The 17,892-nt window shown below is 30.4% G+C and overlaps 1 protein-coding gene and 1 long non-coding RNA gene across 2 annotated transcripts in view; one reads left to right on the top strand and one right to left on the bottom strand.

Moving 5' to 3' along the window:
• ChT (choline transporter) overlaps positions 1-17,892 on the top strand; it is a 101,423-nt gene that overhangs the window by 65,536 nt on the left and 17,995 nt on the right. Inside the window, exon 9 of the mRNA XM_014431500.3 lies at positions 16,324-16,541. Within this exon, the coding sequence (XP_014286986.1) occupies positions 16,324-16,541 (218 nt within the window). The remainder of the gene's footprint in view (positions 1-16,323; positions 16,542-17,892) is intronic.
• LOC136797070 (uncharacterized) lies at positions 7,531-7,964 on the bottom strand. Its single transcript, XR_010844881.1, has 2 exons — positions 7,878-7,964; positions 7,531-7,847 (listed from the first exon to the last, which is right to left on the bottom strand). It is a non-coding gene; the product is annotated as an uncharacterized lncRNA (long non-coding RNA).

Genomic DNA, 17,892 nt, shown 5'->3' with positions numbered 1-17,892 from the left:
ATCTAGCATTATCTTTGAGTGTAGTTGTAGAAGCAAGGCTGTAGCAGCTAAGGGAGCTTAGGCGTTATCTTAGCAACCTCAAAAATGCAACGACGCCTGTTCGAATCCGGTCTGGGTATGTAAATTTTTATTTAGGGCTGTGTGTAGTAGAGGGACTTCCTGCAAGTAGCTGTAGTTAGTTCTGTAGCTGAGCAACTGCTTCATGACCTATTTACAATTTTGGTAGCGATACCATGAAATGAAAATGTTGGTTACCTTTCGATAACCTCTCCCCCTATATAATTTTGTAATATTGTAATATTGTTTGAGTCTTCTATCATTACTTGTGACGATAAATCGGAATTTCGCTTTTTTTTTTTTTTAGTTTTATTTAATTTTTTTTTATTTTATTATTTTTTTTTTGGTCAGCTTGGATCAATGTGGGTCGAGAAAGTTCATTTATAAAGTGCGTACCAGTCCCTTCAATGGTTCGAGGAGAAGATTTGGTCTTGAGTTTGATCCTGATAATCATATTTTTTTACAAAAGAAGGTCAAGAAACAGTACTCCCTTATTAATTAAACCACTCATTTCTGGTAAAGCAGTTCTACTGCAGTTTCCATCTTCTAAGATTTGGATATTAAAAACTTTCTTAACACATTTAACCTGAAATGTTATACATCTACAAAATCAGGCCAAAAGAGCATTTATATTATGTGATGATGATTGTATCGTAAAGGAAGAATGTATTAATTTTTAATCCAAATTAAAAAAAAAATGTTAATGATAAATGATACAAAAATTATAAACTTAACTGAACAAATGTTGAACTTTTATTTTTAACTTTTATTTTCAGTTCATCACTCAGCTTTTTTTTTTATTAGCCATGAAAAGCCATTATAAAATTAATTGCAATTAATATGAAATAGTCACGAGATGGATTAATTTAATTACACGCATCTGTTTTTTTGTCATTATCATTTCACCAACAGAGTGACGATGCTTTTTGAATATCACTTTTAAAAGAAATTGCTCGTTTTAACTGTAATTTACATGCTTGAAAAAATAAAAAAGCTTAATTTCTTTTTAAAAAATCACTCCTAAATTACCATGGTAAATGTTTATAACATTTCAAAAAGTTATTTCATGTTTTATTTATCCAATGTGTTCTCTTTCATAAATTAACCACACAAAATTTAACTTTGATCTCATAAATTATTACTTGATATCTCAATAATGGTCTACATGAAGAGGATTTAGTAAATGGAACAAATATAAAAATATTTTAATCTCTAAATGGATCATGAAAAAAGTATATGAAGTCGTGTAATAGTTTTCAGATCATAATGATTCTTTGTGAGTGAATCATTGATGATCTGATTTCTGAGAGTGCATTTCCCCCGAAATATTTCTACAATTAGACATAAACCTTTAGAATTAACTGGCAAAATAAATGAATTGAAAATTAGTTGGGAATCTTGTGAATTTTCTTTTTTTCTAACATTAATTATGTAATTTAAGATGAATTTATACAAAATGGCACAAGTAATTTTTTTTTATGTTTAACATGTATGCTAATTGGGTATCTTATGTACAATTTTATCTATTATTTTAAATATAGATTATTTGTATTTAATGGCAATTATATAAAATTTTTATTCGTTGGAAAACGAGTTCAGTTTTTTTATATTATCTAATATTGTACATCAATTAAATATTTAAATACTTTCAAATTGTTTCTATAGTATTATTGATACCAAAAATTACTTTTTAATGATTATGTCTGGTATCCGAAATAACCTATATGTTTCTGGATAAACGGGGCATTTTAATGAATGCATATTTTTCTAATTATTACTATTTTATAATATAAACTATTATGAGTCGTTTGGCCAAAATCATTCATTTTTTTATATCTTGTAAAAAAAAATCTTAGTCAAGTTCAAGTCTGATTTCTCAAATCAGTGAGGAAGATATGGTGGTTATACAATGACACAACAGCTACGAGAGAAGATTTCACAAACACGTCGTGATAAAAAAAAAAAAACTCCCTGATTAGATCGAACAGTGGTGGGCACGTTTTGTAAAATTTTAGGAACCGACGTGGAAAGCATTTTTTAAAGAAATTTTAGATTCAGAAACTTTTTAAAAAATAAAAATAATATAGCTCATTGCATTTTAAAGACATCATTTATATTTTTCGAAAACTAATTAGGGTAAAAAAAATTGATTTTTTATAAAACAAATGAATGAATACACGAAATAAATAAACATAATTCAGTGAAGTTATGTAGTGCCTGAGGCAGTATAGAATCAAATAGTTGTGTTATTTTTCTTTCACCTATATGTTTACGAAGAACATATTAAGGGAGAGTTTAAAAAATTTTATTCTACAAAAAGAAAGTATTATTCCTTTTTAACGCCCTAAAAATGCCTTAAAGACGAAAAATACGTAGTAAAGGATTTCTGAGGAAGCCAAAGATGGATCTGATTCGTTATTTATTAAAGAGAGTATTTTCTGGCCTACTATATAGGAAGCGGTTTCTCGCATAAATTTAAACTCATCTAAAACGACGGAAAATTTTTATTAGTTATTCTGAATCACAAAAAAAAAAAAAAAAAAAAAAGATCCCACGATTGGCTACTAACTCCAAGGACCCGAGTTTGAATCTGGCGGGGCAGAAAATTGTTTTGTTACACTGTAGCCGTAATTCAACACTTGTGGGTTCTGGAGCCTTCTTGGGGTTCACTCAGCCTCTTAAATTGGGTACCTCTTATTGGGTAAAAATTTGGTAAAAATTCTGACCAAATCATCTCCTTGCACAACCGTTGGTTTAGTAACAGTACTCCCTTACCCTTCATAAGTTGTAGGGGTACAGATTTAATTTTTAATTTTTAAGGCAAAGTGAGATATATTATGTTTGTCTGGAGAAATATGAAAAGAAAAAATATATAAACTTATTTGTTTTTTTAGTCATCTCGAAAAAACCTTAAAAACAAATTTCCATAGTAAGCTAAAAATAAAACATTTTATCCGAATTTTCGCCTTCTTGGGCCTTTAACATTCCATCACGAGTCCACTAACCTACACGAAACTTAGGAGAGGCTTATGAACGTCTAAATTGCACGTAATGATACAAACAGAATTAGAACCAGAAATATAAAATAAAACACTGAAGAAATTTTTATTTATTTGAAACTACTTTTTCTTCAATATTAAGGTATCAAATCAAAAAGACATTTATATGGATTGGATAATCTGAAATACATCTTTCCAACAGTTGTAGTTACGTTGGGTTCAGATGACATTGTGAGGAGTTATGAATTTATTTTGTGAATTCTGGATATGGGCAGAAAAAAAAATCCTCCAAAATTAGCAATTTGTTTATTCGGGGAGCGGTAGCCAAGGGGTAAAGCACGTGGCTACAAACTCTAAGGATCCGAGTTCTAATCCGGCTGGGCAGAAAATTGTTTGCTGTTACACTGTAGCCGTGAGGCAACTCTTGTGGGTTCTGGAGCCCTCCTGGGGTCCATACAGCCAATTAAATTGGGTACCCTTAATTGGATAAAAATCTGGCGACCGAGCGTGGTTCTGACCAAATCATCTCCTTGCACAACCGCTGGTTTTGTAACAGTACTTCCTTACAAAGTACTGACCCTTCATGGATGTAGCGGTACAGATTTAAATTTAATTTTTATTTATTCGAAAATTCATACTTCGGGGCTCCTCAAGAAGCTAAAACCCAGATCTGACTTGGGTTTACTAAAAAAAAAAAAAAAAAAAAAAAAAAAAAAAAAAAAAAAAAAAAAAAAAAATGAAAGTATTGAGAGTCTATTCTAAAGAAACTTTTGGTTTTTGTAATTTTGAATACACCGAACCTATTTAATAAAATCAACACTCTTTTTTTCTTTTCTATAAGTAGATTGGTATATAATAACCACTAAATACATCTACAAAAAAAGCGGCATATGATAATATAAAAAAAAATTCTAAAATTGCGTAAACTATTTATTTTCTGTCCTCCTAGGACGCGTTATCAAGAACCCCAATATTTGTTCGGCCTAGTTTCATTTTAATCAGTTATTCATTGTTAGTGGATCCTAACATAAAAAAGCAATAAAAAATCTTTGAAAAAATTAGAATATGGCTTCTATATTTCAGTTAATCTCAGAAAGGATTGTTAGATCTCTGTATTGCGAAATGTTTTTCCCAAAATGAGAAGTAAATAAGCAGAATGCTCAAAAGCACACAATAATAATTTAAAAAAAAATAATATAAGGGAATTCGCGGCGATGGTTGTTTGCCTATGCACACAGACTGAGCTTCAATCGCTGAAAGATTCCTTTTATCATTATATCAATACTAGAATATATCAGCTGATATCATAGAAATTTAATCAAGTATAAACTAAAATTAAAAAGAAAATATATTCGATAACAGTGTCGTTAGTTGATGTAATAAAGATATTAGTAAATAAAATTTGTTATATACTTTGCATATATTTGTTTTCTTAAGGTAAAAAAAATATTACCGGAACGTGAGGTCTTTATCGTTAAGTAAAGTTGGCATATGATAATAGCAATTCGGTGTCAAACCGCAAGTACCTGCAGACTGCAAGTATGTGTTTAACAGTTAGTAGAACGTTACACTGTCACATACTAGATGTTCTTGACAGTAAGTATGCTTGGGTTAGTCGAGTGTTTTCAATTCATAGTCTAGTCAGTCGTACGCAGCTTTGGATTTACGTCTTCCATAGAAACACAGTTATCTTAATTTGTTTTCTGTTGTGTTGGCTCAAATTGCGTGCTATTTTATTAATATTTGTATAGTTCTCAGAGCACGAAGTCGTTGTGGAGGGAATTGAAGAAGTCAGAAAGCGGGGTCAATGATGCAGCCATTTTTTTAAATCAGTATTTGTTTCTTTTGGTATTAATACATTACTTACTCCAACTGGGATGGCAGGGATGAATTATCTTACAGGTTACTTAAGGTTTTTTATATTTTTTTATTAAAAATCATACCGCGACACGGTTCGACTTTTACTCTTTCATACCTAACGCAATGTTGACGTGCCGTTGTTAGGAATGATGAGCTCTTTCATAGGAACTTGGAAGGGTTCCGGTAAATGTTACGCGTGAAAGTCAGAAACACCTCAAGACGTGAGTTCGTACTATTTTTTTTATTTAATATTTTTTTCATGAATCCGTTCCGAAAAAAAAGAATTACAGAATCATAGGCAACACATGCCTTACGTAAACTTTGATTTAAGTTGTGCAAGGTATAGAAATCTACAAATATTACTCTTCTGATATGATGTTGCTCAACACATGAATGAGAAACGAAAAGTTAGATCAGTTGCAGTGATGTTGATTGTTGGAAATAAAGGAGTTTATAGAACATGATAGAAATCTTTTATAATCGACTGTTTAAATTGAAAAAAAAAAAAGGTTCAGGAATAAATACATATTAATCAAAACATTTGAAAATAAAGCTGCGTTAGTGCAAATTTTTCATAAAAATAATCAATAATTATTATTGACTATATTATAATAGGAATTAATAAAACCATGCTTGGATGTCATTCTTATTTTATTTATTTTTTAAAGTTTCTGAATGTAGAACTATATAAACGTAAAGGACATAATTACAGATGATGATATCATCAGTATACTAGAAACAGCTATGACAGAATTAGGCACATTAATGCTGACAAAACAAAAAAATTAAAATTGAATAGAAAAAATTTATTTGCATGTTATGCTCATTTAGCTGCTTGAAAAGAAGCAATTCCCCCCATAAAAAAAAATCTAAAAAATACTATTAATGGTAAATTATGTATAGCTGCTTGAAAAGAAGCAATTCCCTCCATAAAAAAAAATCTAAAAAATACTATTAATGGTAAATTATGTATAGCTGCTTTGATAATAGCACAATTAAAAAAGAGGTTTTTTCGAATTTTTTCTTAACGTGTTCTATATATAGTGCAGTTTCACCATAGAGTATGGCACATCTTTATTATCTATAATATTCCACTGAAGAACATAAATCTTTATTGAACAAGGGCAGTTGTTTCATTATTTTCAAGAGGTTTTTTCGGAATCGTTTTCTTGAATAGTAATAGATTTTTCTGTGTGAAAAGTTGGAAGTTTTTATTATTTTATTCGGAAACAGTGACTTATTTGGATCTGAACGTTTTGATTCGGTACGATTTTTGAGTTGAAATCAACACAAGAAACTCGTTATGTATAGAAGGAAAGCGAAGCAAAACATAGAGTTAATGAGTTTGATATTTCTGTGCTCAGATTCATAGGAAACAAAGTAAAGGCAACAAATGGCAGAATTAATTTCATTTTTTTACAATGATCATAGTGGTGGCCAGGAAAAAACAAAAATCATTTATGGTAAACCTATATCAATATGTAATAAATAAGTTTTACGTAAATTCTTAGTATTATAAAAATCTCATATTAATGAAAACATTAAAAGAAAAAAGTGATGCCTAATGTTATTCCTGCTTTTCTTGGTAAAAATATTATGAACCTAAACGTGCCGACTAGAAAAATCATTCCTTGGCTCAGAGAAAAATATTTTGATTTAATAATTAACAATTATAACCCGAAATTTTACTATTTATTCTATAACAGACAAATTTTGTTGTCTTAAATTATTTTATGTTTTTCATAGTAGTCATCGCACAATTTTATTATTTGATTGTAATTTCTGTGTTATTTTTCGACTTTTCATTAAATACTGTATAATTTATAATGAATATATAACTTGGCCGATTCGAAGATTTTTTAAAATAAAAAATAGATTGATCTTGAAAAACGAGCGAAGTAAATTTAGTTCTAAAAGACACAAATATTTAATATATACATATATTGTAAATACAGACGTCAATATTTGAAAAAATATAATGCAAAATTAGCATTTTATAAAATAGGACACTATTAAAAAAAAAAAAAATAATAACGCGATACTACTACTAAAAATATAGATGGTAATATTAAAAGAAAAAATATTGGATGAAATAGAAGTTCAGTTAGTAAGAGAACTTCATTCTTATCAGCCCCGATGAAGCCCTGCAAAGTGGGTCGAAACGTTAGTTAACAATAAATAGTTTTCTTTTACTATTTTGATACCTTTATTAACCACCACCCGGACTATCTTCCTCCAATAGATGGTAATTTTGGTTTGCGATTCAATTTATATTGCCGCGTACGGGGCTCGGGGTTTCTTAGCCCGACTGGGGGTTCCCCGTACAGGTATTATATTTAAATTTATTCATATATTAATGTATTTATATTATTTATTTATATTATATATTTATATTATGTATTTCTATCGGTTCCTGATGGGAACTGATTGAACAGGGATGCGCTATATTTAATTCAACCCCTAGGACCATCTGGCTGAACCCCTTCGCCGTGGTATGCTAGATATGAATATCATAATTAATGATTGGAGTTCCTTTCCAACGGTATCGTGTTCACCAATTTACTATGCTATTATATATGAGGTGGCATGCAGGGATTATTAATTATAAAGTAAATTCTTTGTTACATCTTTTATATTTACAATTATATATACATTATCAAGAATACTATTATGAGAGAGCATGGTAAACTTATATCTTTATACTTTAATTATAAGAGAATGAATTGAGAAGTACCAGTTGAGATGTTTAATATTTATATTGACTCTAAGTTATTAATTCTACTACTGCCATTCTAATTACATCAGAAAAGGTCTTACTTGTTTCGGTACATCTTCGCCTCTTGGCTGCCGCTCCCTCTTCCTCCGTCCTAACTTAAGGTGTTCATCTCTCCCAGCTTCCCTCAAACTCTCCCAGTCTGTCCTTCCGTCAGCCTTCCTACCAGACTCTGTCCTTCCGTCAGCCTTCCTACCAGACTCTGTCCACCTCGACTCTCTTCAGGTCTTGACTGTTCCACTCTCCTGTCTCCCCTTGACTGTCGTTGACTGTCCAACTCCTGACTCCTTCACGGACTGTGTTGACTGTCCTCCGGTCTTGACTCCCCTAGACTGTGTTTTCTCCTCTGCTTGTTTCTCCTTGACTGGGTCTTCTTGACTGTCCCCCAAAACTCTTTTTCCTCCCCTTTTGTTACCTTTCTCCCCTCTCCTTCTGACTCCTCCTTCTTTTGATTTCTGTCCTCTGATTGGGTCCTCTATTTTAAGCGGGGGTGAGAAGGTCCAATGATCTTCGACGAAAGTCCTCCCTTTCATCTTTCACAGTTTCTTCTTTGAAGAAAGCCGGCTTTGGCGGCTTGCTTTATGTTTCCCGAAGTTTTTAGAGAGGCTCGTGTGAGATCTGGGGTGTTTATTTGTTATACATTACGGCGGCTATTTCTCCGTACTTTCTAATGTCTAAACTGGCCGCGTGGAAGATAAGGGCTCTGCCTAGACGGTTAATGGTTCCCAGAGGGTACCGACCCTCTGTTATCTATATGTCTTTGTACATTACTTTAGATCTGTTGCCGACGGGGTTTTTGCCTAGGTCCGGCGGTTTCTTTGGTATGCCGACAAAGGAAATTATTTTAAGTTAAAAAACTCCAGCTGGTATCTCTCATACATATCAATATCCAGTGCAATATCATACTGCCATTCTGGTTTCAAAATGATTATAAAAACGTTGATACGAATTATGGATTTATGTAGTAGTCCATGCGATATTTATTTTATTAGTTTATCAATATATTATAATAATCTTTGATATTTTTTTTTCAATTTAATCCATTATAAAGTTTAACGAGTGTTTATTATAACTTAAAAACTACATCGTTTTATCAAGATTTGCATCCATTTTTATTTTTTTCAGTTACACTACTATTTTTAGCTCGGGCTTTTCTAATAATTTTTATATGTGGAACATGCAATGTGAAATTTTAGGGGAAATTAAAAAAGAGAATTTCTCATGGAAGAATATTTTAAAATAAATGCCTTGTATATTTTTCTAAAACTTAAGATTCAGTTGGTTTTAAGAAATAGAAAATTGAATTCCAACATTAAATAATAGGTATATAAAATCATTTAATGCAATCAACTTAGGTTTTAATCGCAGTATTTTTTTTCTGTATGTTTGCATAAATGTATAGAATATTTACGAGTATAATTTGATTTAAATTAGGTTAGGTAAGCATTCTATGAATTAATATTATAAATTAAACACTATTGTTTATTATTGTAGAATTTTAATGTTTTATACACGTTTTGAGTTAGTACTGTACGATTTGTACATTTTTAATTTTTTACTAAAAAAAAAAAATCAGGTTCCAAGTTAAAATGTTTCTTAATTTTTTGAAATTGTATGATTTCGTCATTTGAATTATACTGGATGGAGGGTTTTTCATATTATTATTTACAGGGTTTACTACTGATTAGATATGATTTCGTATTCAGGAAAACTGTGACATAAAGTAATGATGAAATAGGTGATAAAATTAGATGGAAAGGTGTTGAGAAGCTTCGTGCAGTTAATAGACATAGCAATCAATTCATTCATTATTCTCCTATTAACCATCAGGTATTAAAACTTCACGTGCTGGTAATAGGTATCTGTTTTAATGATTTGTAAAAATTCATTCATAGGTATATTTTATACTAGATTTTATGATGGCTGGCAGTAAATTTAGCGTAAAGAATGAAACTAGTGAAGCCAGTAGGTTTGACGTCAGAGCTCTCCGATCAATATTATAGATCAAGCTGAGCCTGGTCTGCCCTATGACGTGTTCGCGGTAGTTCTATACTCTACCGAACGAAAATGTACGTAAGAGTTTACAGGAAGCTTAAAGTTGGATTCGTAACAAGTGGTATTCCTGAGTAATTAGCATTACTGAGATTATAGCGTAAACGTACCTATAAGACCATTTCGAGGAAGACAGAGTTTCAGCGACAAAATAAAAAATATAAATTCACCCATCATAATAAATTATTTTAAGTCCTGAAGGTGGCCACTCCAAATGGAACGATAAAGTGGACTGGTACGAGTTGATGAAGTAAAAACATTTTACTGATACTTATGCTCACACAAACACATATTTAATAATATCAGCAATCTATAAACATTACAATATATAGATTATTAAAAATCGTGAGGATAATTGGGGTATAAATTAAATAGGAATTGCAAAAATTCAAGAGTATAAAATAATTTAATTTTTACTTCTCTAAACTAAAATTAAATAATAATATTCTTTATTTATTTTGGGAAAAGTCCCTTTAGAATAAAATAACAGGAAATCAAAATAAGGTTTAGTGCCTTAGAGTAAAATAAAGATATTTAAAAAATATAAATAATAAAACATTATAAAGGCGTTATATAATAATAAATGAGACAATAATACTTAATAAAAATAAATAATAAATAATGGTAATACAGGTACTTATATTTTTAAATGAATATTATATACTAATAATATTTTGTATTGAAAGTAAAAAATATAATAATAAGAAGGAATCAAAGAAGTGTTTGATTTTAGCAGATTCTTTAGGACTGATTTCTAATATATTTTAAAGATAATTAATTTTGAAAATAAATAATGTTCTAAGTTTTCATATCAATACTATTGTAAAATCAAAATCGTAAATTTTACTTATCTTTGTTAACTGATTGGATTTTGGATTGGCGTGATGTAGTTTAGGACCTACAGAATTCTAGCCGCTGCTCATTACTTCACTATTCAAAAAATCCACAAAGGATTTAATACTCACGGTCGTTACAGGTTCCATTTGGCGTGGAGTGGTAGGATTCAGAGACCATCAGTTGCATCCTCAAGATCATTTCAGTTTATAACACATTATTGAACATCACACCGTAGGAAACCAACCTACAAGTCCTACGGGAACAAGCCGTATGTTCTCGCAGGAAAGAAACTTTACTCTGTAGGGAACTAGCCTAGAGTAGTGAAGGAGAAGGTAAATCCTACAGAAACTAGCTGTAAGACCTTACAAAAGGAATAAAACGTTTAGGAAGGAAGAGAGATCCAGAGAAGTCAAGTGGAATAAAAGTTGAATATACATTTTCAAAAATAGCATTAGAATGTACTGATCCATTATATATGTAGTTACTCACTACTCCCTAAAGAGGACAAATATCGCAGAAAGAAAAATTCGTATTTTGGTTTATCAAGTTGCGCTAATTGTTCGATCTTGGACTACTGAATGCCATCGAGAGATGCTATGAGTAAGACATTAGCTTTTAGTGGATCAGAAGACCCTATTGTATTCTTTATGGATTCAAATGATACACTTAAGAATATCACACCATATGAAATAGTTGTTACTTGTGTGAAATTAAAGTGTATACAAGAAATAGTACAAATATTAATATACGGCGTTTGTTTGCTGACTAGTAGTTCATGTATTAGCTGCAAAGTTAGGATACAATGGAATGGAAAAGACTAAATTCACATTTTATTTTAATTTAGTATGCATTACCACTAAATACATGTCTTTCTAGAAAAAAAAAACATTGCAAATTAAGGCCATGACCCACATTTCAATATTGTGTCTCAGTGCCTACACGCGAAACCTATGTCAAATCCACCAAAAAAATGTTTTATTTAAAATTTATCTTTTTTTTTGTAATTTAGACTTAACGCAGTTAGAAATAAAAAGGAGATATTTACTGGGGACTTACAGGGCTAATCTTGTTTGTAATTGATGAATGTTTTTCACGAAGAAGGATTTACAAAGTCGAATTTATACATCTGTAAATAATAACTCTGCTATATGCATTGGTCTCAAATAAGGAATGCATCGATGTAGTATACCAAAGTCCTAAGAATCACAGAGGATACTCCTTGGTTCATAAGAAATAAACAATTGCATTAAAAGCGGTTCACTCTCATTTACGGACAGTTAAAGGAGATGAGACCCACAACCTGGGAAACCCAACCTCAACCCGAAGACTGAAGCCCAGGCTGCAGCAGAGTATTCTATTATTCATACTACTTATATATATATATTTTTTTTCTCTTTGTCTTTTTCAGATTAACTTGATTTTTTTTATCCATTAGAGGGCAATTGTTTATTTTTTTAGGCCTATGAATGTCGTTATTTTAGTTATTAATTTTACTTTTCTGTTTTATGAAGAAGTATTATTTTTAGCAATTTATTTTATCTTTTTTTTTTTTAATTACACCGTTGTATATAGTTAGGAGTGTCTTTTGTACGAGACTATACCTCCCCCATAATGAATTGTTAAAAAAAAAAATGTAACGGATATTTCAACAATGTATCGGCCTGGTGGGCCTTTCTGGTATTAAATAAATAAATAAAATAGTGAACTTAGAAGTAAAAACTAAGTTTTTAATCATTAAAATAAACTCAATAGGTAGTTAATTTAAATTACTTAAACATAAGGTCATTCAGACTAAGCACTAGAGTAAAACTACGACTCTTAAGAAACGAAAGAGGGTACTTTGAGGGCTTTAGTGACCCACTTACGAGAAACGGTCCGTGTTTTACTTCTTTCCGTTACTGAAGAAGTAAGAGGTATAGTCTGGGTTAAGTATGGCCTATAGGAAAGAATCCTGTTAATCACGTGCTTTATCTTGAAATAATTTTTTCTCGATACTTATCCATTTAAAATTTATATTACTTTGATAATTTGATATATAATAAAGTATATATGAAAAAAATCTGGTTGATCTACTCAGATTTTTCTTTTTTTTTTTTTGGCTTTCTTTATCGCATTAGATGAAAATGACAATACAAAAAAAAAATTCTGTAACCTATACAGTTGTATATACAAGAGTAAAATTATTCTATTTTTAGGTCCTGGGATGGATTATTTAAAAGTTAGAACGTAAATGAACGGCGGAATGGAGTTATTTTCCAGGTTTGGGATAGATATAATTTTGGAGTATTGTGTGAATTTGGGAGCACAATCCTAGTTATAAAAATGAATTTGATGAAATTACTGAAATAATTACTGCTACTTTAAAAATATCTGAAGGATCAAGTCAGAAAAAGCAACCAAAATTTGTGATTCAAAAACACTTATCACTAACGCAAAAATTAGTTTCAATGCCACTGCGTCTTCAATGTACAGGGAGAGCAAAAAGAAACCTCAATAAGTAATAATGAAAGTTTCAATCATAAAAATAAGGATTATTATTACTTTGGACTCACGATGTTGATTAATATGAATAATTTGTTTATAGCTCAATTATATACGGTTTATATAAAAATTATAACAATAATATATTATTTTTAGGAGCGACGTGGCACAGTGGTAAGGTACTGTGCTACAAACTCCAAGGACCCGGGTTCGGGGGTTGCGACAGATAAGTATTTATTCTCTTTCTGTAGCCGTGAGTCAACCCCATAGGTTCGGAAGCCATCCGTGTTTCACCCAACCATATTAAGTGGGATGAAATCTGGCGGTCGAGCGTGATTCTGATCAAATCACCTCCTTATACAACCGTTAGTCTAGTAACAGTACTTTTTTTACAAAGTACTGCTGCACCTTTGACCCATTATAATTGTAGTCGTACAGATTTATTTTTATTAGAGGTTTGATGTAAATGATTTTATTCATTTAAATTACTTAGGGAAAATAATATAAATATTTTTTTATTTTATTTTAATAATAATAAAGTAGTTAAAAAGTTGGTATTTATTTTATAGATAAACATAAACGTCTGATGTAATGAATAACAACAATAGTTACTGGTGTATTATCGGATGGTAGTTTTAACAGAAAATAATGTTATAAAATAAATTGTTAAAAGCAGTTTGCGGTTTTAGAGAATTAGAAATTTTATGAGGCACCAAAAATAAAATAACATTAAATTAAACATCTCTAAGGTTTCTCTCAGTTTTGCAATGCAAAGTTGTGGAATGTATTTATAAATAATGGAATCTGTCAAATGAAATTTAATTCCATTTTAATGACTTCATGAATTCAAAATTTTAAGCATTATCATTTAGGTACTCATTCATTTATTGGGAAATAAATATTTTAAGAGCTGTTTTACTAACGGAATTTTTTTTTCTCTGAAAAACTCTATATTGTATTTAAAAAAAATTAAATTATTGTTTAAAAATACGCGTTTTTCAATAGATAATGGCATAAAAATATATAAAATTTCATCTAAAGCAGTGAAGTTTTATTTATTTCACTAAGAACTTATAGAATAAGTTTGAATTATGATTTTGAACATAACTTATGTAGTAGTTGAGGAAGATATGTTTTTTTCTAATAATTTAATATTTTACAGTTAAAAAATAAAAATAAATTCTTCACGCAGAGTTATAACTTTTTTAAAGTTTTGAATCGACTAAAGATCATCTGCAATCACAGTAGAACCTGTCATATCTGTCATAGTTAGGTCGCAATTATAGTCGGCTAATCGGAAGTGTATAAAGACCGTTGAATATTTGGAATAAAATTCGATTACAGAAACAATCAAAACACAATTGTTTCCTGCTCTGGGGCCCCTACAGTTGATAAGGTAGGAAACGTGTGAGAGTTTACTAAGAATCAGCATGGAACCGCCCTCCTGGGACATTCATTCTTATCTTAACTTAAGAACATGTGCTTGTAACAAGTATAGGTCGATAAGCGATTATGATGCGATTTCAAAGAGATATTAAGACACCGTATATAATTATAGGAAAACTTGCTTCTTCGTCTCGCCCCTCCCCCCCCCCCTTATCTCAGAATTAGCGATTATCATATCTTAACTTTTAAACGTTGTCTAACAACGAGAAGAGCAAAAAATGAAAAAAATACTAAATCTAAGTAGTTTTTTGATAATCACCAAAACAAGAAGTGAAGTGGCAATTTATGGGACAGTAGATCGATTTTCGATAGATTAACAGTCAACTATCACACTAGAAATCGTAAATTTTTCATTGCTGAAACTATCATTCCGTTAATACTGAACCAATGTATGCGATAGATCCTTGTAATGGCAGTAAACGGGATTTCATAATTTATTACCCCTTCAATTTTTACATAAACTACACCGCACTCCGTTTACACATTTTCTGTCATATTAACTTATTGTATTATAAATGAGCGTATTTTATGGTATTAAAAATTTAAAAAACTTTTGTAGGATTTTCTGTCCACGTTATTAATTTCAGTCAAATCACCCTATTAAACAATAAAGCTATAGGGAATCATATAAATTTATTAATAAGCTTTACTTAGCTTATCTCTAATTACCTGTTTTATCATTCCTACATTAAATTTTAAAACTTTTAATTACAGATTAACTTAAAACTATTATCACTTTCTTATCACAGAATCTTTTTAACCTTCTAGTACAAGAGCCGGGAAGAAAAAAAGGCAGTCATTTCACCCCAATTTTTATTACTTCAATGAAAGCTATGTATAATGACTAATCAAAACTGATGAGTCTGTCGAGCATAGGTAGTGGAAACAAATTGCGGCTATTTCAAAAGCTTAAAAAAACATTAATTTTTCATTCAGAGCTCTATATCTTTCTTCTCTCTACATATAGCCTTTTAAAAAGCAACATTTCATAAAAATGTACTGAAATATCAGTAGTTAGTTAATTTATTTAGAGAAATATATTTCTCAGAAACTATGTGACATACAGATGTCTATTAGCACTCAAATTAAAGCTAGTTTAATGTACTATAAAGTAGTATATGACCTTTACCTTCGTAGAAATATTAGATTTAATGATATTTGCTAAAATAAATTGATTTATAGTTGTTCGGACAATAAGTTTGATTTATCAAAATCTTTATTTTAGAAACCATTAGACATATAGATATCTGCCGGCATTCAAATTAAAGCTAGTTAAATTTACTATAAAATAGTTAATAATGTTTATCTTTGTAGGAGTAGTAGTTTTTATGATATTTGACAAAATAAACTCACAAAATGTTAATTTGTAGTTATTCGTATAAAATGTTGGATTTTTGAAAAAAAAAATTCTCTAGACCTATAAGACACACATGAGTCTGCCAACACTCAAAATAAAGGAAATTTAACTTACTCTAAAGTAATTTATGACACTTATCTTCGTAGGGGTTGTAGTTTTTATGATGTTTGCCAATAAATATAAAATTGATAAATGAAAATTTGGCCGAACAACAATTACATTTTCTGTCATATCAACTTATCGTATTGTATATGAGCGTATTTTATGGTGTACCGGGATTGTTTTTCTCAGATCTAGGGAAAGCTTCTCGATTTATGGTTTTTGAGAAGGGTTGCCGATTACTGGAAATTTAAAGAACTATCGATCTAGAGTCTATTAAATAAATTTTTTTCTATATTAAATAATAAAAAAAAATAATAAAAGAAATATATTCGTTACAAATATTTATATTATCGTTACAGCTTGGAACGAGACTGACTACCACGGAGCCTGGCCTCTAACCTCCGAAGAGACAAGCATGATACTGCCCATGGTTCTCCAGTACCTCACTCCAGACTTCGTGTCATTCTTCGGCCTAGGGGCTGTCTCCGCCGCAGTGATGTCTTCCGCAGACTCCAGCGTCCTTTCGGCATCCTCCATGTTCGCAAGGAACGTCTACAAGCTCATCTTCAGGCAGAGGGTTAGTATGCGAAACCTTACCCGCTTTGTGGAAAGTGTCTGACTCACCCGCGGCCATAGCTATGCAAATACTGCATTCATGAGTTAAACAGAGGATAATGAACATGGGAACGGTTACACAACTTTGAATAGTGAAGCTATAAAATCTCATTTCCTCAAATGTAATCCACGTTTCATGAATAATTAAGTTATGCTAAGGTTAAAGGTTTAATTGCAGAAAAGAAAGTTATATTAAGATTATTATAATATCTTATGATAGTCAAAAAGAGAACAGACATTTCATGAACAGATATTTCACCCCAAATTTGGATTACTTTAACAAAAACATTATATATTTAAAAGTCAAAATTGATGACTCTGCCAACCACGATAACCCTTACCGTTAAAAAAAAATGGCGACTGTCTAGATGTTACATTAAATTCATTTATTATTTCTTCCAAGAAAACATAGATCCGAGTTATTTTGCGTTAGGCAATGATTCGAATTTTACCTAAACTGTACAAGGGATAAGATAAATGTCATTAAAACTTAGACATTGAAGTATTAAAGGTGCATGCCCTATGAATTTTATTTGATTAAAGAAACAAAAACCTACATTTTCGCTTATTTTTTATTTAAAAACACTAAAAAATGTTATAGCACATTATTTAAAGTAGGATCTATTTTTCAAAATATGAGCTTTCAATATGACATTCAATAGTTCCCGAAATACAGGTTTTGTTTTTTTTCAAAAAGAAACATATTTTCTAAGAACAATCAATATTTAGTAAATTTATTTTTGGGAATATAATGGTAACTGCTTCTCTTACGAAATTAAACATCAATACATATCATTAATTTGATTGATAATACGCATATCCACGTAATATAATTACAGATATGTACTTTTACACGAACTAATAGATATCTGTAGTAGTTCGCAAAACATTGTTTTTTTCGTTATTTGGAAATAAATGTTGCTTATTGAAAAATTTGTATCAGGGAAAAATATTGAACACAGCTCTATTAGGGCTCATATTAAAAAAAAATATTCTATTTTAAATCATATTCTATCACATTTTTTAAGTATTGTAAGCAATGGAGGTCAGAATGAAAAATTAATTCTTTATAACGTTTTGAAACACGTGCCGTACGTGTTTTCCACAACTCTGGTCGGTAGCAACAATAATTTTGACTAGCAACTATAATGTTCATTAAATTAATCCTAATTTAAGGTGAAGTAACTTGATTTTTTTCTCTATGACTATAATTATATAATCTATTAAATTTAATTGAGTTGACGTACTCATGAATAAATCTCAAACATTTCTATAGGTCCAGTTTCGAACTTTACTGGGAGCGAAAATTGTAG

The sequence above is a fragment of the Halyomorpha halys genome, unplaced genomic scaffold (assembly GCF_000696795.3).
Source record: "Halyomorpha halys isolate HHAL.00 unplaced genomic scaffold, Hhal_1.1 Scaffold978.1, whole genome shotgun sequence".
Lineage (NCBI taxonomy): Eukaryota > Metazoa > Arthropoda > Insecta > Hemiptera > Pentatomidae > Halyomorpha > Halyomorpha halys.
This window is presented reverse-complemented; position numbering and strand designations above follow the sequence as displayed.